Raw genomic sequence first — 27439 nt, forward strand, 5'->3', positions numbered from 1 at the left:
CTAGTTTGTCTTTTATCTAGTGATTGAAACAAATTCTATTTAAATCATAGATGTCCTATATTTTGAATTTAAAATATTTTACAGTATCATCCCACTCCCAGTATAAATAATCCCCCTCCTTGTATATCCCTTTGTTATCTAGTGTTTTAAACTATCCAGTACCAGCCTTATTAATCAACCTTGTGATGAATCTACACAAGCTAATCATGTATATGTATTCCAGCTTAAGTTTCTGTAAGCAGTTTGTGTGGGAGCCACTGTTTCAGGGAGATCTACGTTGATCAATGGCTCAGCAGAGCCTTTTTGTAAGCAGTATGTATACTAAACAGTGTTTCAGTGAGGGCTGCACAAAGCAGCTCTGGTCCGTGACTGGAACTCCTATATGATTCTGCAAGATGGATAAATGATCTTTCCTCTCTAGGGCTCCTGAGGCTATGACAGACTTTGCTGGAGGGAAGAGGCAGAAACACCCAAATAGCATATGTCAACTGTCAAGGCTGCTTCATATTTCTGAATGGCCAGGAACTGAGTAACTCTTGGCATCAAGGAGTGCAAAATCCTAGATCTCGGCCACATGTTGCCTCCTTTGGACCCAGGTCCTGCAAATCACAGACACCCCAGTTCTAATGTGTGAAATGCCTGTCTACAGGATTCTGGCAGCAGCCACCACTTTAAACTGTTCTGAGGGAAAGATGTAAAACATAGTTTCTCAACCTGTGGTATGTGTACCCCTGGAGGTCCATTAGCCACAGGCAGGGGGTACGCGGGGACCCCAAACCTCTCTCTCACTTGCCCTCTTTTTCTCTCTCTTGCCCCTTCCTCCTCTCAAAACTACAGCAAAAAAAATTGGTGCACCGTGCATTGCTTAGCACTTTAAATTCCCTGGTAATAATTTGGTGTGCAGCACTGGGTTCAGCCCCCCTAGCTTTGGCCAACATCACTTCTAGCCCAGGTACATACTTGAGTTGTGCACCCCTGGTGTAAAAGGTGGCACCCCTACCCACACCAGATCAGACATCTGTCATATCACAGCCTTATACACACAGCCCTTCTTCCAAAATATGGCACACATTAGTCTGTAAATATCAAATCCCCTGGAAAATTGAGTGTTGGGGTACTTAGTAAAATTTTCAGAAGTTAAGGGGTACTTGCTACTTAAAAGGCTGAGAAACACTGATGTAAGAGACACAGAGGCAAAGAGCCACCAGGAATAAAGTATAAGAGAGTCAAGAGGAAAGCCATGCACATGATCAGAGGGCAAGACAGCAGGCCTTTGAGGAGAGACTGAGAGTCATGGGACTCTATGAGGTCTCAGCCCTAATGTCTATGAAATCTATATGTGCACACAATGGGGAAGGACCAAAAGGAGACTGGCATTTTCAGTGGGATATAGCAGCCAAGCATTATAAATAAAGGTGTAAGGCCCAGTGCATGTTCAAAATGGCCTTCTGTGGGTATCAAATCTGGCTCTACACAGCTTTGAACAAGTCATGCCTGCAGTGTTAACACAGCACAGACAGAATACAGAAGTCAGAGCAGGAAAACTAGAGCCCTCCCACCACCAGGGGCATTGAATACACACGCACACGCACACACACGCATGGAAAATTACACAAGAAAAAGGTGAAATGCAGGGTATAATATCCAGAGCTGGACCAGTTCCAGCTATTGCCATCAGGAATGAGAGCCTGTGTATGTCAGTGATGGCAGCTGCTCTGGGACTTGCAGACCCTTGGAGGACAGAGACAGGTGAGGAGGTGAAGAGGGGTTCAGTGTGAAGAATCCCTGTTTTACCTGTCTCCAGTCTCTCTCCATTAGCCAGAGTGTCTGATCAGGTGTCAGTGTTGGCAGCAGTAGCATAACTACATGTAAGAGAACACGCCATCAGTCTCGGGCACTGACTTGGAGCAGGTGCCAGAATGGAGAGTCGGAGAGTTGGTGCTGTGACAATACCAGCAGCAGGTGGATGCTGGGACGCTGCACCACTGCTGCAGGGGTAGCTGCTACTGCGCTTGGACAAACCTGTATCTCAGCCACTCTCCCACTCCCATTTGGCAGCTGCCACTTCTCATGCTGCCAAATTTCCTAGTGCCCATTGCTACTGGCTAGGCAAATAAGTTGCACTCACTGTCAGGGGTAAGGGGTGGCACTTGGCAGTGGGAGTAAGTGGGGATGGTGGCTGAAGTAAGGAAGCACAAAACCGCTCTACTTTACTACTGTGGGACATAAACCCACCAAGTTTCAGAAACTTGCCCCAGGGTGCAAAACTTTAGTAGTTATGTCTTGAATTGGCAGAACCCAGGTTGCCCTCAGGGCCTGGTTTTAACCACCAGAGTACATTTCCCCAGGATGGGATAGTGGGGGGCTTTAATGGCAGTTTCCACCTAGGAGAGAGAATGAGAAACCTGTAGCGAACAACAGAGATAGGGAAAACCAGATTGCATGGGCCAAAAAGGAGGGGAGAAGGGGTTGTTCATGTTCCTCGTGCACAAATACATTGTTAGTGATGTTGCAGGGAATGATTTAGCAGCTTAGATGCAAGTATGGTTTGGAAAGGCTGCCTAGTTGTAGTCAGCTCCAAATGGTAATTCCAATTTGGCCTGCCAAGGCCTTGGAGAAGAAAATCAAAACTACATTATCCATCTACTCCCAGGAGCATGTGCTCTCTCTCAACTATAGATTAGACCAGCTGTTTTATCTATGGGCTGGGAAAGAGAAATTACCATCTCTGGTTGTTAAGGATATTGGTTCTGGCAATTGTAACCTGCCTAGACCGTCAGAGTTAGGGAAGGATACCTTTGGCACACAGTAACCATATGGTTGGCTATGCTGTGCTTGGGGGACTGTCCTGTCCTGTCCCCAAGCGGCCTCTGTTGGGATCCAGGTGTCTGCTGAGCCACAGGATCCTGATTCAGGTAGGTAAAAAGTAGGTACTTGTTTGTGCATGAGTATGCATTCCTCTGAGCTTGCATCAGTATTGCATCCATTCACCCAGGAATGAGACTCAGCGCAGTGGGAAAAATGTCCACCATCTTTGGTGTGGGAGAAGGTAACCTACAGGCAACTTAGTTTTAGTTTTATATTCCTGCTACTATATGCTGGTGTTGGAAACTAACAAGTATGATAGGGACACGGAGAACCACAGTGTGTGTGTGTGGAGGGACTGGCAGTAAAAGGATGGGTCTGGTAAATATTCACAGATAGATGGGTGAACAGTATTGAGTTGGCTGGATTTCTTACATGGATACTACTTGCAGCTTTGGAGTTCAGGCTGAGTTAAGTGTTCCAGGTAAGATGGCCGTCTGAGCCTGAAAGCTTACAAATTTTTGCATATTTTTTTAATATAATTTGCAACTATCTAGTTAGTCCAATAAAAGAACTTGCCTCTTCCCAAGAGTGTTGGATGCCAGGTAAATCAAGTGATTCCACCTGTTATACATGAAAACTATAATGTATCCTCTGCTAAAATGATAGCACAGTCTCTAAGTGGAGAATCCCTTGCCTGAGCATGTTCAAGTGAAGTCTCTTAGTAGCTTCAATTAATTCTCTCGTGGCTTCCTTATAAAACCTCATCCCCAACCTCTTCCCCCCCACTTTTTTTGTTGTTCCAAATAACCTCAGCACAGCTTTTTCAAACTCCCCACATAATTAAAGCACACCTAAAGCTCACACATAAATTACATGTGAAGGCAATTTTCAAATAAAAGGTTCTTCTTCCCCTTTCCACCCTCCTGTGGCTCCAGATTTCTCCTTATGAGGAGGCTGATGGTCTATTTCCTGTATTTCAGGGAATGCCACTGCCCTTTTTCAAAATGGCTGCCACTTCCCATTGTTCTCAATGGAGCTGACTCCATTTAGTAGCCATTTTCCGAAGAGCACACCTCCCCATTTTTTCCCTCAATGACTGTGTCCTGACAGCCGATGGGGACACCATCTTCCCTAAGGGCAGCTTTGCCTCACTGGCCATGAAAACAGCTGGAGAAGGCAGCCATTTTGAGAGAGGGCAGGCCTCCTGCAAGTGCTGTAAAAAAGGAAATTTTACGCTTTTTTGGCCTTGTCTGATAGAGTCAGAAAAAACAGGTTATGGGGGAAAACAAGAGGGGGGAAATTGCTACGAATTATAAATATTTATTTTCCAAAGCCACCTGTTGCACCAGAATCTGTCGCAGAGAGAGCACGAGGGAGGGGGAAACTGGGATATAGGCATGGAAACAGAGCTGGAGGAGGTGGGAGCTAGCGCTGGATTTTTATGCTCCATTTGCTTTGTGCTGCTCTGGCAAAATGAAGCAGCCATAAACCCAGATGAGCTGTCCAGTTCAATCGGATGGCTCTGCAGTGCTCCTAGGTGTATGATAAAGCAGGCAGAGGACCAGTAATGTATCAGCTGTTAGGGGAAGGGATCTTATTTTTGTTCTTTCTTTGGACAGAATCTGAACAACGGCTTGGGTTTTCTCAGTAATGTAGACAAATAAATCAGAACAAAATAAGAGTAGCCCTTAAAAAGGTGGCAGTGGTAACATTATTTGAGAGATTCTGGTCTTGTGTTCAAAATCAAAACAAAATAATTATTTCAGCTCATTTAAAAGTAAATGTAAAGCTATCCATAGCCTTAAACTACAAGCAGATGGAGTTAAAACCAACAGGATGCATCAAGAATTTATTGTAAAATGTAACACTTTATCTGGAAATTCAAGATTAAGGATATATACATATATGTTTAAATCACACGAAACTATGGAAATTCACAATTAGGTTACACAAACAACCTTTGCTCTGCCTTTCAGATCCCTGAGAACTTTTTCAAATTTTCCGCAAAACAAAATCTATACCCCAAATCATAGGTTAATTTTTATTAATTTTTATTAGTCACTAACAAAATAAAAGGAGGTAATGCAGACCAGAAGTTAGAGAATAGTCCCACATGTCAAAAGGACTAAGTTCTGGGCCATGCTATGTCAGTGCATTAGCATACAATTCTGATTAAGACACTTAGTTTCATAGTTTCTAGGGTCGGAAGGGACCTGAGCAGATTTCATAAATTTCGGGAGATCATCGAGTCCAGCCCCCTGCCCAAAGGGCAGGAAGTCAGCTGGGGTCATAGGATCCCAGCAAGATAAGCATCCAATTTACTCTTGAAGGTGTTCAATGTAGGTGCTTGAACCACCTCCGCTGGCAGACTGTTCCAGACCTTGGGGGCTCGGACAGTAAAGAAATTCTTCCTTATGTCCAGCCTGAAACGGTCTTGCAGGAGTTTGTGACCGTTCGACCTCGTCATCCCTTGGGGCGCTCTGGTGAACAGACGTTCCCCCAGATCCTGGTGGTCACTCCTGATAAACTTATAGGTGGCCATCAGATCACCCCTGAGCCTGCGCTTTTCCAGGCTAAAGAGTCCCGTGGCTCTCAGCCTGTCATTGTAAGATCTGTTTTCCTGACCTCTGATCATGCGCGTGGCTCTCCTCTGGACTCTCTCAAGCTTCTCCACATCCTTTTTGAATTGTGGAGCCCAAAACTGGACGCAGTACTCCAGCTGCGGCCTCACCAAGGCCGAGTACAAGGGGAGAATGACGTCCCGGGATTTGCTTGAGAAGCATCTATGGATGCACGCCAGCATTTTGGTCGCTTTACTAGCCGCAGCATCGCATTGCAGGCTCATGTTCATCTTGTGGTCAATGATGACCCCCAAGTCTCTTTCTTCTGTAGTGCTAACCAACGTAGCACTGCCGAGCCTATAAGGGTGCTGCAGGTTTTTCGGGAGATCATCTAGTCCGACCCCCTGCCATGGCAGGAAAGAGTACTGGGGTCAAATGACCCCAGCAAGATGTGCATCTAACCTCCTCTTAAACACCCCGAGGGTAGGAGCCTGCACCACTTCTCTTGGAAGTTGGTTCCAGACCCTAGCCACCCTGACCGTGAAGTAGCGCCTCCTGATATCTAACCAAAACCTACCCTCTGCCAGCTTGTGACCGTTATTCCTGGTCACTCCTGGCAGTGCTCGGGGGAACAGTGACTCCCCCAATGCCTGCTGATCTCCCCTGACTAGTTTATAACAGGCCACAAGATCCCCCCTCAGCCTTCTCTTTTGGAGGCTGAACAGGTTCAGGTCCCGTAGCCTCTCCTCATAGGGCCTGCCCTGCTGTCTCCTGATCACACGAGTGGCCTCCTCTGGACCCTCTCCATGCTGTCGACATCCCTCCTGAAGTGCGGCACCCAGAACTATACGCAGTACTCCAGCTGCGGCCTGACCAGTGCCACATGGAGGGAGAGGATCACCTCTTTTGACTTGCTCGAGATGCATCTGTGGATTCACAACAAGGTGCGGTTGGCCTTCCTGACTGCGACCCCACACTGCCAGCCCATGTTCATCTTGGAGTCAATGATGACTCCAAGATCCTTTTCCGCCTCTGTGCTGACAAGAGGGGAGTTCCCCAACCTGTAGGTATGGTGCCGGTTGTTCCTCCCGAGGTGCATCACCCTCCACTTGTCTGTGTTGAAACCCATCCTATTCTCATCCGCCCACCCTCGTAACCTGTCTAGGTCTGATTGTAGCCTGTTCCTTCCTTCTAGTGTGCCCACGTCCTTCCACATCAGCAAATTTGAACAGGGTGCTTTTTACCCCCTCGTCCAAATCACTGATGAAGATGTTGAACAGTGCGGGCCCGAGGACTGAGCCCTGGGGGACCCCACTGCCCACGTCCTTCCAGGCTGAGAAGGACCCATCCACTACCACCCTCTGGGTACGGCCCTCCAGGCAACTGGTCACCCATCTGACTGTGTGGGTGTCTACGCCGCAGCCCCCCAGTTTCTTAATGAGAATGGGCTGTGAGGAAGTGTCGAAAGCCTTCCGGAAGTCCAGGAAGACCTATATCCACTGCTACCCCTGCATCTAATGATCTGGTGATCTGATCGTAAAAGGCCACCAGGTTGGTCTGACAGGACCTGCCACTGATGAACCCGTGTTGGTTGCCCCTAAGCATGCAGTCCCCTGCTGGCCCCTCCTGGATGTGTGCCAGCATAATTTTCTCGAACAGCTTGTCTAGGATCGAGGTAAGACTAACCAACCTATAGTTTCCTGGGTCCTCCTTCCTGCCTTTTTTGAAGATGGGGACCACATTGGCCCTCTTCCAGTCATCCGGTACCTCACCAGAGCACCAGGAGTGCTCGTACAGCCGTGCCAGGGGACCTGCAATGACCTCGGCCAGGTCCTTTAGAACTCTACTGTGGAGATCATCCGGGCCGGCTGACTTGAATACGTCCAACCCCTCCAGAAGCTCCCTAACTAAATCCTCGCTAACCCGTGGCCCAGGTGTGCCTCCCCTTCCTACTTTGCCTTCCTGTGCCTGAGTTTTCTTTAGCTATAAAGGGGGGGATGCTAACTTTACATATGCCTTTATAATTTCATAGTTTCATAGTTTTCATAGTTTCTAGGGTCAGAAGGGACCTGAGTAGATCATCTAGTCCAACCCCCAGCCATGGCAGGAAAGAGTGCTGGGGTCAAACGACCCCAGCAAGGTGTTTGTCTAGCCTCCTCTTAAAAACCCCCAGGGTAGGAGCCAGCACCACTTCTCTTGGAAGTTGGTTCCAGACCCTAGCCACCCTGACCGTGAAGTAGCGCCTCCTGATATCCAGCCTAAATCTACCCTCCGCCAGCTTGTGACTGTTATTCCTGGTCACTGACTGTTATTCCTGGTTATTATTCCTGGTTAATGTGCCTTTAAGTCTAGTTTTAAAAAACACAATGGAGCTTCATACCAGAATAGATATAGGAAATAATGCACACATCTACCAGCTAGTGAAGAGATGCAACAGCATCGGTTGTAAAAAGATTACCAGAGGTTATCCACTGATTAATGAATACTTTAGATGGTCTTTGCCAAATTTAATGAAGCAAAGGCAAAATGGTATACTGGGGAAAATGGGTCCTTGCTAAAGAGGACCATCTTTCAAGAAGGAGAGTTAACAGAAACCAGAAAGTTTGGAGGGGAGTTAAGAAACAGATAAATAATAATATTAATAAGGATTCTTTTCAACCAAATCTTAAAGCACTTCACAAAGGAGTTTGGGAGTATTATCCTCATTTTACAGATAGGGAAACTGAGACTCAGAGATAAATTGGTTTATCTAAGGTAACTCAACAAGCCAATGGCAGAGCTGAGATGAGAACCTTATGTCTTTTGTATCCTACTGGAGTTACTATTTCCGTTAAGAAACAGACTGTCTATTATTATCACTCTTATATCAGGCCAAGATCTGTAAGGTCTGCATAAATAAGGCTGTGTTGATCCTCACATTCTAGGAATATTTAAATTTGTCTGTTCCTACAAACCTTCCTTTCTAATCTGGGAATAAACATGCTTCTCCCTAAAGCACAATTTAAATTTCCAGTGGAACATCAAAACAGATGAAGGACCTGCTTCTCACCAGTCTTGGACATTTTGTTTGAGAAACAAGATTTGTTAAGTAATCTTGTTTGTTGGATCAATTGAATAGGTGGGAGAGATGCTAGACCAACTTTTGGGCACTTTATGACCCTTTTCAGGTAATTCCTTGGGCTTTTATTGTCATTTATACTTTGTCATTAAATAAGAATAGCAGAGACTCCACCCACTTACTTCTTACATGTAAACAGCATTGCTAACCTTTGTCGTGCAAAAAGCAGTCAGGTCCCCAAGGAATAATGAGATGAATTGAATTAAGGCGATTAAAAAAATGAAATAATTGTAGTGTGTTTCCCTCCTCCCCCCCCACACCTTTATGTGGTTTTCCTTGACATACCAATAGTTACCTGCCTATACAGATAAAAGAAACCTATTGGGTATTATTGATTGCTGGTGACTAGCACTTCGGCACATGTTCAGCCTCTGTGTCTCTGTGCAGGACATCGTGCAAGCAGGATGAATGCACCAAGGAAAACTTCAAACTATCAGTAACTCCAAAAAATGCAAGTAACACCAAAAAGAAAGCCTGGTCTTTTGGCACATACTTTGCAAGTTACTCTCCTATGTGCCTTGAGGTTTTATACTACTTCCCATCATACTGGGATCTGAGTATCATAGCAAAGTTAGCAGCAGCTCAGAGACAACGTGTTCATTAGCATTGAGATGGAAGCTGCTGCTTCAAATTGCAAAAAAACTCTGCCTTTGCTGAAAAGCTCAGCAAATATTGTGAAACATTCAACACAGAGTATATAAGTAGAGAGAATATAGACACAAAAGAACATGTGTTTTAAGCTTCTTAACTAATGGAGGCTCTTCAATGACAGACACAAGATTCAAAGGCTGTTGTAAGAAGTTAGAACTAAAAAGTGTGTGTTTTAAAGTGAGGGTTATTGGGCCATTGGAACAACTTTCCAAAGGATAAAGTGCAGCTTCCATCTCTGGAGACTTTAAATTGAAGATGGGTGTTTTTCTAAGGGATAGGTATTCAACAAGAAGTTATTCCACTCAGTGTGGGAAGCCCTAAATAAGATTTGTCTTAAATTATGAACGAGCTCAGATTATCACAATGGTTGCCCTCCAGTATTCCAGTGATACCTATCACCAGCAGCTGCTAAGAGACCCTGCACCAGATGCATCTGTAAATGGGATGTCTACATCCACGGAGGCATCTGTACACATCCTCTGTTTCACCCTGGATTACTTGATTTCCAGAGGATCAACCTAGAATAAAGTCTTTTTGTTTTAATGTAAAACGTAGTTTGTGTGATTATTTTGGTGTAGTGTTCACAGAACAACCCTCCCACCCACACCCATGTGACATTGGCAAAGAATCCCAGAAAGATTACTTTCATCAGACACTGAACAAGGACCCTATTAGGAAAATTCACCCTATTAAAAGAAGGCAGACAGTGTTACTGATGATGATCCCTCTGCTTCACTGCTTTCTCTAGTAAGAAAGCTCCCATTTAAGTTTCTGCCACAAGATAAAAGGCCCTGCATACACCAGAGGGAAAAGAGGTGTTGGGTAATGTTAAAATTGCTACTTGCTTTGTCTATACTAAGAATTTAACATGTGCTTGTGACACACTTGTTTTTTCCCAGTGAAGACAAGGGCAAAGAAATAATGCCAACATCATTACACATCCTTTGTTGCAATGTAATATTTTTCCAGGGTTTCCTAAAATATCTCCCCATGCTAGTTCCATAAATAATCTTTACTTGTCCGGTTTTTTATCTGTAAGAAAATGTTCCTTGTTTAATAAAATGTATCTTTGAAAGAAGGTATTTTTGAGAGGAAGCATGAGAGGCTTGGTAAAAAATCAAGGGGGCCAATACATACAGCTGATGTTGCTAAGTGAGAAGCGGGAAGTGTTGCTGATAAATCTTGAGCATATCTGAAGAGGTGGAAGAGGAACCAAAGAGGGGGAAGTGGCAGAGAGCATGCCAGGAGAGATCTGAGGGTTGTCTGAAGCATCTCAGAAATGGGAGATTCCTCCTTAGCTTGCTCCTGCAGCTGTACAGCTGAGGGCAAACAAAAATTGGGGGCATCTGAACCTCAAGTCTCTGGGCTTGGGCCTCCACGTAGGATGTCTGCCAAAGGATTTGGAAGTATCTGATGCCCCAGGCTAGGGTGGAGGATACTTGCCAGTAGCAGGGCCACATATGGCTCTTGAATGATTCACACATATTTGGACCTGATCTGGCTAATTTGACCTGGGACATGAAATATGTTCTTTAAAAAACAAGAAAAAAGTCTCAGGTAGGGTTGCCAACTCTGTTTGAATCTATTCTAGGAGGTTTCTGGAACACTAATGTGCCTGCGACACAACACAAAGGTGCCCACGTGCTTGGGTATATCAGTTCGTACAATGCAGAGATTTTACGTCAAGAAGGCAAATGCACATTACTGTTGCATTTTAAAAGCCCACTGGACTACGGTACAAATCAGATTCAGCATTTAATATTTATTTTAATGAATGCCCAGTCGTTTATCTCCTGGATGATTCTCAGTCTCCTGGAGATTTATATCTAATTCCTGGAGACTTCAGGGCAATCCTGGAGGGTTGGCAGCCCTGATCTTGGATGGTACCAAAAGTGGTGTTTAGACAACTTGGTCTTTCCTTCCCTTCCTCATCCATCCATCTGCTTATTGGAAAGCATACAGCTCCCATTCCCAAAATATCAGCGGTGATGTAAGAATCTCAGCTTTAACCGAACATTTCTGACCTTCACTGTTACGAAGAAAAATTTACAAATAGGCCCCAAGGGTGACCTAAAGGCACAAAACCAGAAAGAAAAGAAACTAAGCCTTGAATTGGCATTTAGGGCCGGGAGCTGGGCCAGATCTGGGGACAGTGGCAGGCAGAGATGGGCACAGTGGAGGTGGGAGGAAGACACAAGGGGAGGGAGCCCAGGCCAGGGCTGGGCACAAGGGCAGAGGAGAGAGCAGGGCTGGCAGCAGCCGGCGGCTTGGCCGAGGTGGGCCGGGCTGGTGCGAGGAAGGGACAGGCTTTCCGAGGTGTCAGGGCCGGCTGGACGGAGCTGGCCACGCGCAGGACTGTCTGCGGAAGGTGATGCACCGGGCCAGGAGGTCACTGGGGAAGGGGAGGGAAGTGGGGGCAGGGCTGGGGTTAGCGTGAGCGGAGGGGAGCCGTGTTGGCGCGAGGCGGGGAGCAGCCAGGCAGGACCGAACCCCTTGGGGCCGGCAGCCACGGCCGTGCTGCCCCCTACCAGCCCCTAGCCCATTAGGACCCAACACCTGAGGACTAAGCAGCCTGTGGGAAGCGCAGCGCGGGCTGCAGGGGCCTTGCCCCGGGTCGGGCCGTCAAGGGCACAGGCTCGGACCGGGTGAAGCAGATCTCCAAGTGGCCAGCACCGCCCCTCCCCCACCCGGCCGCGGGGGCGTCTGGCTTCAACTGCCCCGCCCGGGGGGGGGGAGCAGGGCCCACGGCGGCCTGACTCCCTTCCGCCCTCCCATTGGCCGCTGGGGGCGAGACCCCGCCCCCTCCTGCCGCAGCGGCCTCCTCATTGGCCGCCGCCAGCAAGACCCTCCTCCCTCCCCGCGGTGAGTCTTGGCATAGCTGGCAGTACGCGGAGCGAGCGGCCATGGAGGAGGACGGCTGCGGCGGGGCGCCCATCCCAGCCCCGGCCCCCGCGCCGGCCCCGTCGCCCACGCCTGCGCCAGCCCCCGCGCCGGGCCGCGGCCTGCAGGACGAGCTGACGTGCGCCGTGTGCCTGGAGTACTTCAGGGACCCGGTGATGGTGTCCGACTGCGGCCACAACTTCTGCCGCGCCTGCGTGACGCAGTGCTGGGAGGAGGCGGGCCGCGGGCTGTGCTGCCCGCAGTGCCGCGAGCCCGTCCCGCAGCGCCTCTTCCGGCCCAACCGCCAGCTCGCCAACATCGTGGACATCGTGCGCCAGCTCGACGCCGTCCCGGCCCCCGCGCCGGCCCCGGCCCCCGCCTGCTTCGGCGCCCCCCCGGGTCCGGCCGCCGCCGGCCCCGGCCCCGACCTGTGCGAGCGCCACGGGGAGCCGCTCAAGCTGTTCTGCCAGCAGGACCAGCGCGCTGTCTGCCTCGTCTGCTACCTGGCCTGGGACCACCGCGGCCACCGCGTCGTGCCCGTGGAGGAGGCGGCGCTCGGCTTCCAGGTGCGGGGCGGCGTGCCTGCACCGGGCTCCGCGGTTCCTGCCGCCGCCTCTCCTATTGACGCGACACTGGGTTTTTCTCCCCTCCTCGGTGTAGGCTCGGCCCTTCGGAGCGGCCCCCTCCTGATGTCAAGCGAGGCTAAAATTGCCTACTTCATCCTCAGGGGTTTTTTGGGACCTGGCTGGACAAAGCCTGGGTGGGGATGGTCTAGTTGGGGCTGGTCCTGCTTTGAGCAGGGGGTTGGACTAGATGTGACCTCCCGAGGTCCCTTCCAGCCCTTGCTTTATGTGACCTTTTAGAATAATCTTCACACACTAAAGCCTGTTAGTAATGTCTCTTTAGCAAGTCTGATTCATTCCTCAGTCTTCAGTTGTGTGAAGATCTAGCTTTTGGGGGAAAAAAAGAGCTGGAAATTGGAAATGAACATCAGCCTCATCTGTTTTCAGAGTTTGGGACACATGAGGCTTAAAGCTTAAAACCCCAGGCCTGGGCTCCTGCAAAGCCTTGCTGTGGGAGATGAGCAAAGGGCAACTTGGGGCCCATTGGTGAGGGGATGTTAAGCAGAGGCGGCAAGGTCTTGCTGACCAGGGCAGGTTCGTGAGGGTTGGGGAGCTGGGAACTTGAGGATGTGCATTTGGAAATGCAGTGGCTTCGGTTGTTCAGAGTTGAGGGGTGTGGGGTGATGTGTGCAATTCAGGCTGTGCTGGGGTGCGCTAACGCAATGTTGCAGCTGGAGCTGTAGGGAGCTAAGGTACGGTGGTGGGTTATGATGGGCTTGGAGGAACTTGGGGTCTGGAGTTATTGGGAGCTGGGCTGCATCCATTGTGTTTCCACGGGCTTCTGAATTTTAGTTGACTGATTGCCGTCCTGTCTCGTGCCTGCATCATTGCCACTGAGTTGCAGCTAAGGAGGCTGCATCTTGCCCTCTGAGACGGATAAGTGAATCCCAGAAGCTTCTAGAATTGTTGCATGTGTATAAGTGTAGTTGAGTGTGTTGGGCACGTGAAACGGTGACTAAGGTGACTTAGATTGCTTCTTGAGGCTGTGGTGAGTAGTCTGCAGTTTGCAATTCCCGCTTCTACCTCTTCTGCTCCCCCCCCCCCCCCCCCCCCCCATGCTCACTGCATCCTGAGGAAAGCAGAATGAAGGAAGGCTTCACTTACTACTTTTCTTCTCCGGATTCATGGCTGTAGGCTGCAGGGACAGAGACCAAGCATAATCTTCAGCTTGCTCCCTTTCCTTTTCCTGCTGTAACAAAAACTACAGTTTTAACCCTCTCATACCATAACTGAATTCTCAGCAGGTTTGGGCTGCTCTGCCAAAAGCTGAAACTAACTGCTGCTGAAGACTAGACTCCATGAACAGATCTAGGATTTTGAAAAGACCTAAAAATAGGATAAGAAACCAGCAGTAGATGAATATCAATTTTGTTGAAGAAAGGCTAGCTTGACTGGTAGACTTCTAACACTTGTGTGAAGAATTGGCAAGAATGGAGTTTAATGAGCCCTAGCAGTTCCTGAATAGAAAAGCCACTACTCCTCTTTTAGGCAGAAAAGTTAGCTTCCCAGCTTAAGGCATGCACCCCAGTTTTGGAAGGGTATTTTGGGGGTGGGGGCAGGTGCCTCTTGTTTGCAAGCAAATATGGTAGGTAGATGAGGTCTCATCTTAGGATAGTGTGTCTGGTTCTAGTTGCCACCACTCCCTTATCTAGAGAAAGGTTATAATGGAATTCAAAGGGTTTAGAGATGAACAAAGAACACAGTCTGAACTCTGGCAAATACAGGAGAGCTGGGACTTGTGGGTTAGGATGAAGACCCTACAGGAGGGGAGACGATTTAAAAAAAAAAAAAAAAGGGCTGGGGGGGGGGAAGCAGTGGGTGTCCCAAGAAGGAGAGTCATGAAATTTTATGGACCTATTGCATTACATAAAGTAAGGGGGTATACTAAAAAAATGTGAACTGGCACATCCTTTAAACCATAACTTGCATATTTTAGATTAACTATGGGGTGGGGGGTGACTTCCATTGCTCTTGTAGATGGGGAACAAGCTGCCTCAGGGAAGTCGTGGCATCTCCTTTATTGGAGGCTTCCAAGAAACTGGAGAGGTCTCTTGTCTAGGATGGGTTAGGAAGAGCATGGTGTGGGGAGTCCCTTCCAACCCTCTCACTCTGACTGGTTAACTGGTGGCACCAGATAACTGAGACTAAAGGCTGAGCAGAATTCAAAACAGAACTAGTCATGTACTAGATAGTAGACTTTTTGAAGGAGGGGCCATACTACTATGCAGCATTGCTAAGTTAACAAGTTTGTCAATGTATGTAGTGGCTATATGTAGAAACCTGGGGGTTTCTAGTGACAAAATACAAAATTTAATACGAATTTTAACAGTTCTTGGTAACTGCCTCTTTAGACAGTCTGTCTAAAGATGCCTTTTGACTTGAGGTTTTTATGATTTTCTTCTACTTTTTGACATCAGGAATGCTGAGTTCTGTCTATACGCCATCTAATGTAATGGGAGCCTAGTTCAGAGCTAGGGTTCTTAAGTGTCACTTCACTTCAATATAGGTAATTATGTGCATGACAAAAAGTTCAGAGCTGTAATAAGGATTAAGTCCAACACCCAGTTCTCAAGTCCATATTAATTGACTCCATTTTGACAGGCAGGATTTGTTCCTTTCCCAGGAGGGGTGGGTACTTGCCTATCCTGAAAACTAGGCATCTGTAATCTTCTCAAATGGGGCACTAACGTTGGCACTCAGAATTGCTAGTTGCACTCTCAAAAAATATATCCAGGAGCCTCTGGAAGGGCTTGTTTATAGCTTAAGCCAATCTCTAGCTATTATGGCATGCAGAGTTGTGAGGGAACCCAGCTGCAGGGGGTTTATGCTACAGTGAGGTAGCTGGAGCTGGTCATTACAGGAGACCAGGCAATGTGTAAGAGAGGCCCCTCTCATGAGTCCATGTGATGGCTTCTTGCATTTCCAAAATCTGGAAATTTTTGTGGCATCTCAACAAAGATCTTTCTTGTTCTTTCCAGGAGGCACCGCAAGAGCACCTGGCCTGTTTGAGAAAAGGGAGAGAAGAATCCAAAGTTCAGCGTGAGAGGCAAGGCGAGGAGCTGCTGGTAAGTCCCTTGCTCAGGTTTGCCTAGCTTTAGGTTTGTTGGGAGGTGGGTCTGTTACTAACTTGTCTTCTCCTTCCAATTGTAGAAGCAAACAGAAACTGAGAGGCAGAAGATCATAGCAGAATGCAAGGAGCTGCGTGGGTTCCTGGAAGAGAAGGAGCAGTTCCTGCTTTCCAGGCTGGAAGAGCTAGACAGAGACATTGTCAAGAGAAAGGATGAAAGTGTCTTCAAGCTGTCTGAAGAAATTTGCCATATTGATAAACTACTCAGTGAAAAAGGAGGTGAGAGTGAGCCAATGGACCAAACCGACCAGGTGAGACTTATTGCAGGGTCAGTATCATTAAACACTTCTACTTACAGTCAGGGAAGTAGGGAGGAAAGGTGGTGGAGAGATCCTTAAACTTCAAATTGGTTTTCAGTTGTTGGGTATATATGATCCTGCCTTGGAAATAAGAGGTCATTGAATCCAGCTCCTAAGGTACCTTCTATCCATAACTTCTTATTTTTACTAGTAAGAAATGTATCCAAACTTGTTTAGTCAGCTTTGTGTACCTGGTGCTCGACTTATTTCTCAAGAGATCTCATTCTCTGAATAATTTAAACTGTGGGGAGGGGGCAGAGAATTGGAAAGAGCACTTTCCTTGCCAAAATCTAAATCGGGATTTTTTTTTTTTCTTTTTTTGTTTTAGTACCTATGGCAACAGTATAAAAGTGGGTCTTTCTCTTTAGAGTCCTGTGAACCCACTGTCATTCTGAGTAGACACTGGCTTCTTGAATGAGATCTAGAATGTGGGCCTCTGTCTTTCTAGAACACCTTTTCTCCTGGTGGTCTCCCCTTTTTAACTGGGCTAAGCTTCAGAGTTGGCTGAGGAAATCCTTTCCTGCTTTACGAACAGGGCAACTGAGGTACAGGGAACCAGGCTGTAACTGGACTTTCAGGAAGCTTGTGACCAACAAAATTCAGTTGGGACTCCTGAGTTTCCAGTCACTTGTGTTGTCTGGGCTAATCCTTATGCACCGTTGGCTCTCTTCAGCAGCAGAGAAGAGGGCATGCTACTGTAGAGATTCTTTGGAGGCCTTTTTTAAGGACAGGTGTATGGCAGAGAGGTAATTTCCCCTGATAGGGAATCCTGGAGCTGTGGAGAGCTCAAGTCCTGGTTGGAAGTAATAAACAACAGCTGCTCAGAGCATGAATCTGAGTACCTGACGTTCTTCCTCTTTAATACTACAGTCTGCGGGAGACCCCCACTGACTGCATCTTTTTCTCTCCCTTTCTAGAGTGTCGCCAGCACTGTGAGCAGGTGAGTCCTGTCCTTTGACTCCAGATTCGTTGCATGTATTTTTCCAAACCCAATGTGTAGCTTCTCCCTGCTTGTGTAATATGACTCTTTCCTGTCTACTACATCAGGGGGCGATGAGAAGTTATTGCATGAATGCGTTGGGGACTTGATGTAAATTGCCCTTGTGTGGGTTAATGATGTCACACACACACACACACACACACACACACACACACACACACACACACACACACACACACACACACACACACACACACACACACACACACACACACACACACACACACACACACACACACACACACACACACACACACACACACACACACACACACACACACACACACACACACACACACACACACACACACACACACACACACACACACACACACACACACACACACACACACACACACACACACACACACACACACACACACACACACACACACACACACACACACACACACACACACACACACACACACACACACACACACACACACACACACACACACACACACACACACACACACACACACACACACACACACACACACACACACACACACACACACACACACACACACACACAGTCTTTTGGCAGTTTAAACCTATTTTCATTGTCGTAAACTAATCCTCATCCCAGTGAAGTTTAGTTTGCGACACTGCAACTTGGAATGGTGCAGCCATTAATCCATTTCATGTACATGATGATAATTCACTGAATGACCTATAGTGAGCCCCTTCGCATCTTGGGTGTTGATACAGTTTGCAGGTATTTTTATGTAACTAGTGTTTTATTTTTTTTAGGACACCCTTGGCAGGCTGGGGGGAGCCCTGGTGAGCCTCACTGACTAGTACCAAAACTTGCAATAGTTGCAGAGCATAACTTTTGCCTGCCCAGCAAAAATCTCCAAATTTGTCCCAGCAACAGCTGTGAGGAACCCCCTGCTCCCTTCCGCCCTGCAGTTCTAAAACGTTCCTTTTTGGCTAGCTGCAGCATAATTGTCCCCTAATATCATTATTTCACTTGCCAGTTTTACATAAACCTGACAAGCAGAGTTCTGTGACCCTGCATGAGCATTAAGCGCACCTGCTTTAAGAAGAGTGGGTGAGTTCTGCCAGCATTCATTCCTTCACTGGCAATGTCTGAACTATGCAAGTGTGAACTGCTTTGGGACTGGCACGCCATAGAAATCTGCTCATGTGACCTTTCCTAAGAGAGCACCTGTGACATCCATAGGCTGCCTCAAATTGTCCCCCAAATATCCCATTTGTCCAGAAAGATAGTTATTCCAAAACTCTTTGCCTGGCAGCTTGAGATGCAGCTAGAAGGGACTGCAACTGTCCTATTCAAGCACCCCTTCACCCCCCTCAACACTGTCTGACCTATTGCTTGCTCAACTGTGGTCCTGGGGCTCTATTTTGGTCTGAAGGGGGAAAAAATTGGGGTTCATCCATTCAGTCTTCTGCTTGGCACCTGCCTTTTTTTATACTGAGCACTTCTGTTGATATTCCAGGGGTAATGCCCCAAAAATCTAAACCCCCAAGTTTTTAGAAGAGGGGTGGTTACAGGAACCTAGAGTATGTAGAAATTGAAATGTGAAGAGCAGGGCAATTAGTGCTAATGTCCCTATTCAACTACCTTTAATTTTGGGGTTTGGCAATCTTGGTGTTCTGCTCGGCGCTTGCCTTCTTTCTTCTGAGCACACAGTTCATTGAAAACTGTATGTAGGGAGATTTTCGGACACTTGCGACTGCGACTTTGGCTCTGGCACCTCTCTCCAGCATAGCTCTTAACATGCAAATGGGATCTATTCAAAAAGAGCTTGGGGACCTTGCCCACACTTATTCTCCAGCTCCTGCCAGGTTAGGACTGTTTGCTGGGGTGATACTTTGTGGCAGGTCTATTCATCATTACTCCAAGTGCTGTTATGTGCAGCCCTAGGCAGATCATGGGATTCTGAGGTCATTGGATACCCCAGGTTTTAGAGGGAGGCTGTCACTGAAACCTGAGGTGGGTAGGAATTGAAATGTAAAGAGCAGGGCTGTTTTATAATGGCTACTGACCCCATTTAACAGCCCTACCTATTCAACCCCCCTTAGCACAAGCAGGTCATGCTCGGAGCAAAACAATAACTGTTCTGTCCTGCATAACAACATGGCTTCAACAAATCCTGATGGAATCGGTGAAGAGAGCCAGATGCTGTTGGATGCCCTGGAGATGTCTGACCAGAGTGGAGGCACTCGATAATGCAGAGATGCTGCTAGTGAATGCACTGCAGGCTATGATGAGCCTTCTGCAGTGGCACCAGTGCAGGGTAACAGCTTCTCATGCCTTGTTATGTACCACTCGATGGGACTTGAGCTGGAGTTGGAGATCTGAGATGCAGCTGTGGATGTTGAGGCTGATGGCTCTGTGCGTCAACCTACAGAGTAATGATCGCAAGGTCTGGGCCCACGCGAGCAGCCCTGACTGGTGGGAGTGCATTGTGCTGTCTACTTGAGATGTTCAGCAATGGCTGGAGAGCTTCTGCATGAGTAGGGACACACTTCTGCATGTAGACTTGCTACTGTTGCCGCACATTGTGCCAGGACACTTATGCATCACGCCATTATACCAGAAAAGAGGGTGGCCATGGCCATCATGAAACTGGCCACCCCCACCAGCCTCCGCTTCATTGGGAACCAGTTCGGCTTGGTTCCCTGCACGGCTGGCCTGGCAATATGTGAGGTATGCCAACTGCTGCAGGATGTTGTGGCAAATGACTTGATCTGTCTCCATAACCCCAGGGAAGTTGTTAAAGGCTTCAAGGCCATGGGGTTCCCTAACTGCATGGGTGCATTGGGCAGCACACTCATCCCAATGTTATCTGTATCGCAGGTCAGTCGGTCATTCACCAATGGGAAGGGTGATCCTCCAGGCTGTAGTTGATCACCAAGGACTGTTCACTAACATTTATACAGGCTGGGCAGGCAGCACACATGATGTGCGTGTCTTCAGAAACTCACGGCTGCCTAGTGTGGTGAAGAAAGGACAATATGCACCTGGGGTCCCCAATAGAGTGATCCGGGGTGTTGCTGTGCCCCCGCTTATCGTGGTGGATGCAGCTTATGCCGTCCTGCCCTGGCTTGTGAAGCTGTATGGAGGAGAAGTTACTGACTGGGAAAAGACACTATTCAGCCACAACCTCAGCAAATGCAGGATGGCTGTTGAATGTGCCTTTGGCCATCTGAAAGCATGGTGGAGGTCACTGAACAATGAGCTCCAGGTGGAGCCAGGCAATGTTATGGCATTCATTGTAGCAGCCTATGTACTCCACAATATTTGTGAGACTAGGGAAGGTATTCAGGGAGTCCTGGTGTGAGGGAGGCAACAGCCATGCAGAGATGTGGGCAGGCAAGGTATGATGCCCCCTATGATCAGCCTGCAAACACTGGTCAAGGAGTCACTGTGCAGAACTGCCTGGCCGTGCACGTTCTGGTTGCTGCAGATAGAGATGGCATGCTGTAGGCCACCAGTTGATCAGCACTGAACGCTAAACCTAAACTATTCAGCAGGTATAGTTGAGTGTTTCTATAAATAAAGAAGTTCGTTGCAATACCCTTGTCCATCTCATAAGTGTATTGTCTGTAGGGTGGCTGGGGAGGGAGAGCACAGGTTGCAGTGATGGTGTGGGAGGGAGGGGAAGCCTAAGAGGACTGAAGCCTATAGGTTTTCCTTTGTGTGTTTGGGGGTGAAATGTGGCAAGGACATTAAAATGCATTACCTACTGCTGGTCATGTTAACTTGGATGCCCAATATGTGTGTGAAGAAATAAGAAATTCACAGAGTGCTGATTTCTTGTGCATATTAAATGCTTGAAGCATTTCAGTGCCCTGTTTGGAGAGAGGGGAGGTGATTTAAAGAAATGGTTCTCTGCTCCTGTCTTGGTGGGGGATGTGGGTATGTCCCGTCAGAAGGCCAGGGTCTTATGTTAGCTTGGTAGGGGGAGCTTGGATGACTGGTATGTAGATTTGAATTTTGGCTGGCAGAGTGTTTGGGGGGGACAGCCCAATGAAACTAGAACTTGTAGGGGAGGAGGGCCAAGCAGTGTTGAACAGTGTCTGGGGATGGAAGGGAAAACTTAAAGCAAAGACCCTGCCAACAGTGCAGGAATGTGAAAACAGAAGTGTGGATGCAGAAAGGGGGATGGGTTCCAGGTATCTTCCAAGTTTGGGACTTCCTGTGAAAGAGTGCAGGGAACGCATTATCCGAGTTCCAAGTAGTGCACCACAACACTCCAGTAAGCGCGTGGAGAGAGATCTCATCCATATGTGAAATTCACAGGGTGCGGATTTGTGCATGTATTTGGAGAACTTCAGCACCCTGTTTGTAGAGGTAGTTGTATTTACACATGAAATGTAAAGTTTCTTATTTCTAGGTAAAGTAAAATAAGAATAAAAATAAAGATGGGGATGAAAAAATAAAATAAAAGTGTAAATTTAAGTATATAGGTGTGTGGGGGGGGAAAATTTAAAAAAACATAAATGTGTTTTTAAAAAAGATGCTGAAATGAAGTTATACCACTTTTGGTCATCTGTATATAATCAGCAAAACTGAGCTATAGACCTTGCAGGTCTGTGGCAGGGATAGGTGGTGTGCGGTGCCCCCTGCTGTAACTTGGTCTGAATAGATCAGCAGGGTGGGTTGTTATGCAGCACCCCTTACTCGGTGCGCTATTTACACTAAATTATTGCATTTCATGAGATTTAAGAGCAATGATGTATAAACAGTGACAGAAAAATAAAACGCACTGTTTCAATTTAGGAGGCATAAAAATGCAGCCTTGAGAGACTAAATGCCGTTTATGTGTACTAGGGCACTTAGTGTTAAAAGGCTCAGGCTGTGTGTGATCACAGTGTGCTATGTGTACACTTGTGGTATAGTGCTTTCTGATGCAGATTTCCCTATTTGTACAAAGCTCCAGTGCATGGATTCCTGGGGCATATCTCCAGGTGTCTTATCCTAGTACCCTGAGACACTAGCGCACCCCCAGAAAAAGTTGCTAAGCTCTCTTTTCTGCTCCTAGGTGTTTTCCCATGTCCTGTCAGGCTGAAACTGCAGGGCTGTAGTCATGTGATTCCTAGTACAGATTGTCCCAAGCTACAGTGCTGAGCCTCACTCACCATGACAGAGGTCAGAGCTGGGTCTGTAATTCTTACTGTTCTCTTTCCTACTTCCAGCAGCAGGAACTGGGTGTTTCAGAAGCAAGAACCTGGCTTTTCAGAGGTGGAGAAAAAGCTTAAGAGCTTCTCCCAGAAAAGTGCTGTCTTGAAGGAGGTGTTGCTGGAATTCAAAGGTAAGAATCATTGTTACGAGTTTCCCGTTCCCTCTTTCTCTGTTTTACCGTAGTTGCAAGAGAGGATTAAATTACTGTAATGATTTTTTTCTGCTTGAGAGCATACCTTGGAGGTGGGCTCTGAATGTCTTGTCACCTTGTAGTTAAGACATTTTACCATGGAGCAGTAACAAAACCTGTCTGGGATTTGTGGCATGATGGTCTCAAAGCACTGTTGTTGAGGTTATTAAAGGAAATGCATACATGCTATGTGTGCAGAGGGGAATTGTTAAGAAGGTTACTGCAGCATGAGTTGGAACATGCTGTCTGTCTCATTACTTCCTGCCTGAAGTGGAAGGAACTGCTCTGAGGTAGGATGCTGAGGTTCTGATGATATATATGCAGAGGTGTATATATATCCACAAGGAATGACCAGGCTCTCTGTCTTCGAATCATAGAATCAGAAAATTTAAGGTCCAGCTCCATCCTCTTTTGAACCCCACCCCCCTTTCTGGTAGCTGAAAGCTGCTATTAAATCCCCTCTGTCTCTTAAACTAAATAAGCCAAGTCATGTACCCCAGCCCCCTAACCACTTTTGTTGCCCTCCGTTGGACTCTGTCCTATTTGTCCACAAATCTCACTTGAGTTTGGAAACCATGTGGAATCCACAGCCACTTAAGTCTTCAGTGTTTATTTACTAAACACTGAGAAATGCCTAGCATCAGCCACTGTCTGTTGTAGCTAGAGCTGCCAAGTGGACACAGAGTTCAGTGCTGAGCATATTTCAAAGGCTTTAAACAGTGGTTTTGAAAAGTAGAGGTCTTGCAATTTAACTCTAGAAAAAGGAGGATTTGTTTGCCACTGAACAGTGAAAAGTGCAAAAGGGGAGAGAGGTAGGAATTATTTGTTCATGCATGATAATCGTCATGCTGTGAGGCTCCAACTCTTCTTTCTTTCTTCCCTGCAGAGAACCTGCGGTTTGAGCTGGAAAATGACACGGGTACGTTTTCAACCTCTGGGCCACTTGTGGGGCAGAGGGACTGGTGGAAGGTATGCGTCTAAAGCATCTTGACATGCTGGATTTATTGCCACAGCAACAGAGTGAAAGTGGTTTTCTTTGTTTTTGTTGTGACTTATTCAGGGCAGGCTCCCTCCCAGCATCTTATGCAGTAGGTGTACCTAAGTCCTGAATTCTGCAAAGCAGAATGATATGCAAATACCTGTTCAACTTCCCGTGGTAGTTCTAGCCTAGCTCTCTATTTGCACTCTCCTGACCTTCTTTCATTGTTAATACAACCAGTCAGTGCTGGCACTGACCGTACAGAACCTTTTGGCCTCTTGACCCTTTTTTATGTATGTAGATTCTCAAGCTATTGTCCAGCAGCAAAAACATGTCATGGGCATCTTGAAGGTCCTTGCACTGCTTGTTTGCACTTGCAGCTTAGCTAGATCTTGCAGCCATACAATCCTGTCTCGAGAACATCTCCAGATGTCTGTCTTTTTAATACGGACCTCATGAAACCCTTAAGAGGGCAGCACTGAATAGATACAGAATAGGTCATCCCTTTTACAAGAGTGTGAAAAGATCTATTACAGAAAGCCAATGCTAGCAGGCACCCCTTCACACTCTGTCTGGTCTAATCCATCCCTGTCTCTGCTTAGGTGATATCACTCTGGACCCAGAGAGTGCAAATCCCTACCTGATGCTGTCGGAGGATAAACGGAGTGTGCGGCTGAGAAGTGCCCCACAGGACCTTCCTGCGAACCCCAAGAGATTCGATTATGCTTTCTGTGTCCTGGGGGCTGAAGGTTTTTTCTCTGGCAGGCATTACTGGGAGGTGGAGGTTGGGGATGGGGACAGCTGGGCTGTGGGAGCTGCTAGGGAGTCGGTGAGAAGGAAGGAGAAAATTGACTTTGCGCCTGAGGAGGGGATCTGGGCAGTAGGGCTGAATTGGAAGGGCAAGAACTGGGACCAGTACCAAGCTTTCACCTCTCCTGAGACACCCCTGTCCCTGTGTGAGAGGCCCAGAAAGATTGGGGTCTACCTGGACTATGAAGGAGGATGGGTGGCATTCTACAATGCTGATAATATGGCCCCCATCTTCACCTTCACAGCTGCTTTCACTGAGAAGATCTTCCCTTTCTTCTGGCTCTTCTATGTTGGTTCCTCTCTCTCGCTGTGTAATTGACCTTCCCAACTTACTTTACAGCTAGAGGTGACCTGCAAAGGGGGGTGGAGGGTGGGGGGAATTAGGGTATTTTTGGTTACTTTTTGAGCCAGGCCTAAAATCTTGGTGTTTTTGTTTCTGTGCTAGTCTCGGGTCTCATCTGTTCTGCAAGATTCAGTGGCCCACTAGTGATCTGTTCATGGAAATCTTTAAAACCAGAGATAATCAACGGGACATGTGACCCTTTGCATAGTCTAGGTGGCTAAAGATTTGCACATAGAGACCTTGAGTGAGCTGTAGGGTGTTGCAGGGTAGACCAGTTCTATTGCCCGAGTGACATAAAGGGTGAGATTTCCAAAGTGTTTTGTCCACTTTTGTTCTGTTCAGGAATTAGCAGCCTTATGACCGCAATGATGCTGAGGAATTTCTATCTCTTCACTCAGAAAGGTTAACTCAGACACCTATGGTACGTGCACCAGCAAGAAGAGCTGCAGTAGTGACTGATCAGTCCTTCCTGCCTGTTTTCAAGGTTGATTAGGAGCAAAAAAAGAAGCCAGCTGGCAGAGCCAGACTTGGCATTCTTAATGGTTGTTGATCTGGAAAACCATGCTGCATGAAGATTGGAGGTATATGGATATCAGGCCTCTTAACTTTCACTTTGCAGGTCACCTTTTTAGAGAATGTAGTTGCTTCAGTTCCCTTTCTGTTCCAGCCACTGTATGGAGATTAATGCTTTCTCTTAATGGACCAGGGTGTCAAGTTTCTTGGCCACCAGCACTCAGTTTAAAAAAACAAAACAAAACCCCCCCCAGAAAAATAGCCTCTGCTATTGCTTTTCCCATGTTGCTGAATACCTAGTGAGGACTAGGCTTGCCCTCTGTATCTGGGCCACAGAAGTTGGTGGGAACTGAGGTCTGTCACCCTCTCTGAGGATCAGGCTTGTTGCATTTGAGCGGTAGGCCAAATTCCTGGGTTTAGGAAGAATGGTAGGATCTATTTATTACCTGTTGAGACAGGTAAATGAGGAATATAGGTCATATTCTGGGGCTACATGAGGCTTTAAATCCAGGAGGTTGGATTTGAACCCAGAGGGTTGGGTGCTGATTTTACTTGGTATCAGAATCTCCAGACTGGCAGAGAGCAGAACTAGCAATCGTTCCAGTCCTTGCCCTGTGGCTTTTGGTAGCTGTTCAAGGTTGGCCTGTAACAGGGAGCAGAAAGTGTCCTTGTTAAAGCAGCCGGAAGGTGACTTTCATCTGTTTTGTGATCCTCCTTTAGTGTTGAATTGCCTTTAGCCCTGTAATTCCTTCAGTGCCATGCATTCAGGCTGTTTCCACTATTGCTGTTTAGTAGGAAAAATAAAACTTGCTGTGCGAATAGCAAAGTCTAATGTTGGGTCTGTGCGTGTGTTGTCTTGTTTTTTTGTGGGGGCTTTTTTCCCTGTTTGGTTGTTGCTTTTTGGGGGAGGGGGGAGAGGACACTGCTCGACGGATCTGATTCAAGAGAGGATGAATCCACTCCTTTGGGTGGGCTCCTTTTGCGGTGGTGAGGCTACATCTTGAGTTTGGGGAGGTGTGGGGGTGGAGCAAAACTAGACATGGTACTAAAGGAAGGATGTGGACAAATTGGAGAGAGTTCAGTGGAGGGCAATAAATACAGTGAGGGGGCCTGGGGGACATGACTTCTGAAGGAACTGGGCTTGCTTAATTTGGAGAAGAGAAGACTGACAAATTTAATAGCAGCCTCAACTACCTGGAGGATGGTTACAAAGGATAGATGTAGACTTCTGAGTGGTGGCAGGTGACAGAAGGAGCAATGGTTTCAAGCTGTAGCAAGGGAAGTTTTTAGGTTAAATATGAAGTGAGTAAAGCATTGGAACAGGTTACCCAGAGAAGTTGTGGATTCTCCATCCTTGGAGGCTTTTAAGACCTGGCTAGACAAAGCCTTGGCTGGGATGGCCTGGCTTTGATACTGGCCATTGTTTATAAATGGGTCCTAGTCCAAAAAAGGTTGAGAATCACTGGACTAGATGGCCTCCTGAGGTCCTTTCCAACCCTCGCTTCCTGTGACTTGGTGAAGAAGAACATATCTGGCAGAGCAGCAGTAGAGCCGTGCCTATTCAGAAATCTGGGGTGCTCTTCTTTCTGTACTTTGTTTATAGTCGCTGACCATGTGGAAGTCTGAATCTGGGCATGGAACCTGGCCCTCCCATCTGATGGACCGGGCCATAGTCTGACTGCTTCCTCTAGCACAGCAGTTCTTAAACTGTGGGTTGTGACTCCAAATGGGGTCATAACATCAGTGGATGGGGTTGCAATAAATATGCCCTCTGAGATTTCTGTGCCCACAGCAGGATGTGGGGCTGCAACTAGGCTGTACTGGGTCCAGGCAAGAGCCACCTTTTGTGGCCCAGGAAGTGGGATCTGTTGTGGGAGGGAGTGCTGTACCACCAAGGTGAAGCATGGCAGTGGCAGCTGTGTGGAGCTGTGCCCACACTGCCAGGTATGCAGGGGGCACTTCAGCTTGGTAGCCATAGCGGCATGGCACGGTGCTCTGTCTGTCTAGCACCAGGTTCAGCAGTGCTGCCTTGTGGGGGAGGGGAAGGTGGGGGGCAGCTGGGGCTTGGATGGGGCTGTGGGCCCTGTGGCACTGTGGGGGCAAGGGCCATGTAGAAGAAATGAGGTCACACTGAGGGAAAAGCTTGGGAAACACTGCTCTAGCCCATCTAGTAATCCTTGCCATCTTCTCACCGCTCAGGAAACTGATGTGCTCCAGGTAAGTCCTGAAGTGGACTAGTGCAGAGTCCCAAGTCTAAAAGGGGTTTGTGCGAGTGTCACAAACACAGCAGGGCTGGCCCAGTTGTGAACAGTAGCAGTTTCAAACCACAGGGTAGATAAATACTGCTAAGAAAAAAAGCTCCCAACTCTCAGCCACTGG

At 47.5% G+C, this 27439-nt stretch overlaps 1 protein-coding gene across 2 annotated transcripts; it reads left to right on the forward strand.

The window, feature by feature from the left end:
* The first annotated feature begins 11992 nt into the window (after positions 1–11992).
* On the forward strand, positions 11993–25892 carry LOC149852572 (E3 ubiquitin-protein ligase TRIM7-like). 2 transcript variants are annotated; one of them, XM_090030046.1, is made up of 7 exons: positions 11993–12584; positions 15620–15706; positions 15792–16019; positions 16985–17007; positions 22243–22355; positions 23302–23334; positions 23997–25892. In XM_090030046.1, the coding sequence occupies exons 1-7, from the start codon at positions 12042–12044 to the stop codon at positions 24521–24523; spliced, it is 1554 nt and encodes a 517-aa protein (XP_089886172.1). In that variant the 5' UTR covers positions 11993–12041; the 3' UTR covers positions 24524–25892. The 2 variants fall into 2 exon arrangements, with proteins under 2 accessions (XP_089886172.1, XP_089886171.1); XM_090030045.1 differs by having other exon boundaries at positions 11995–12584; positions 22240–22355.
* Positions 25893–27439: the final 1547 nt, after the last annotated feature.

Source organism: Crocodylus siamensis, chromosome 15 (genome assembly GCF_052110815.1).
Source record: "Crocodylus siamensis isolate JL-2025a chromosome 15, ASM5211081v1, whole genome shotgun sequence".
Lineage (NCBI taxonomy): Eukaryota > Metazoa > Chordata > Crocodylia > Crocodylidae > Crocodylus > Crocodylus siamensis.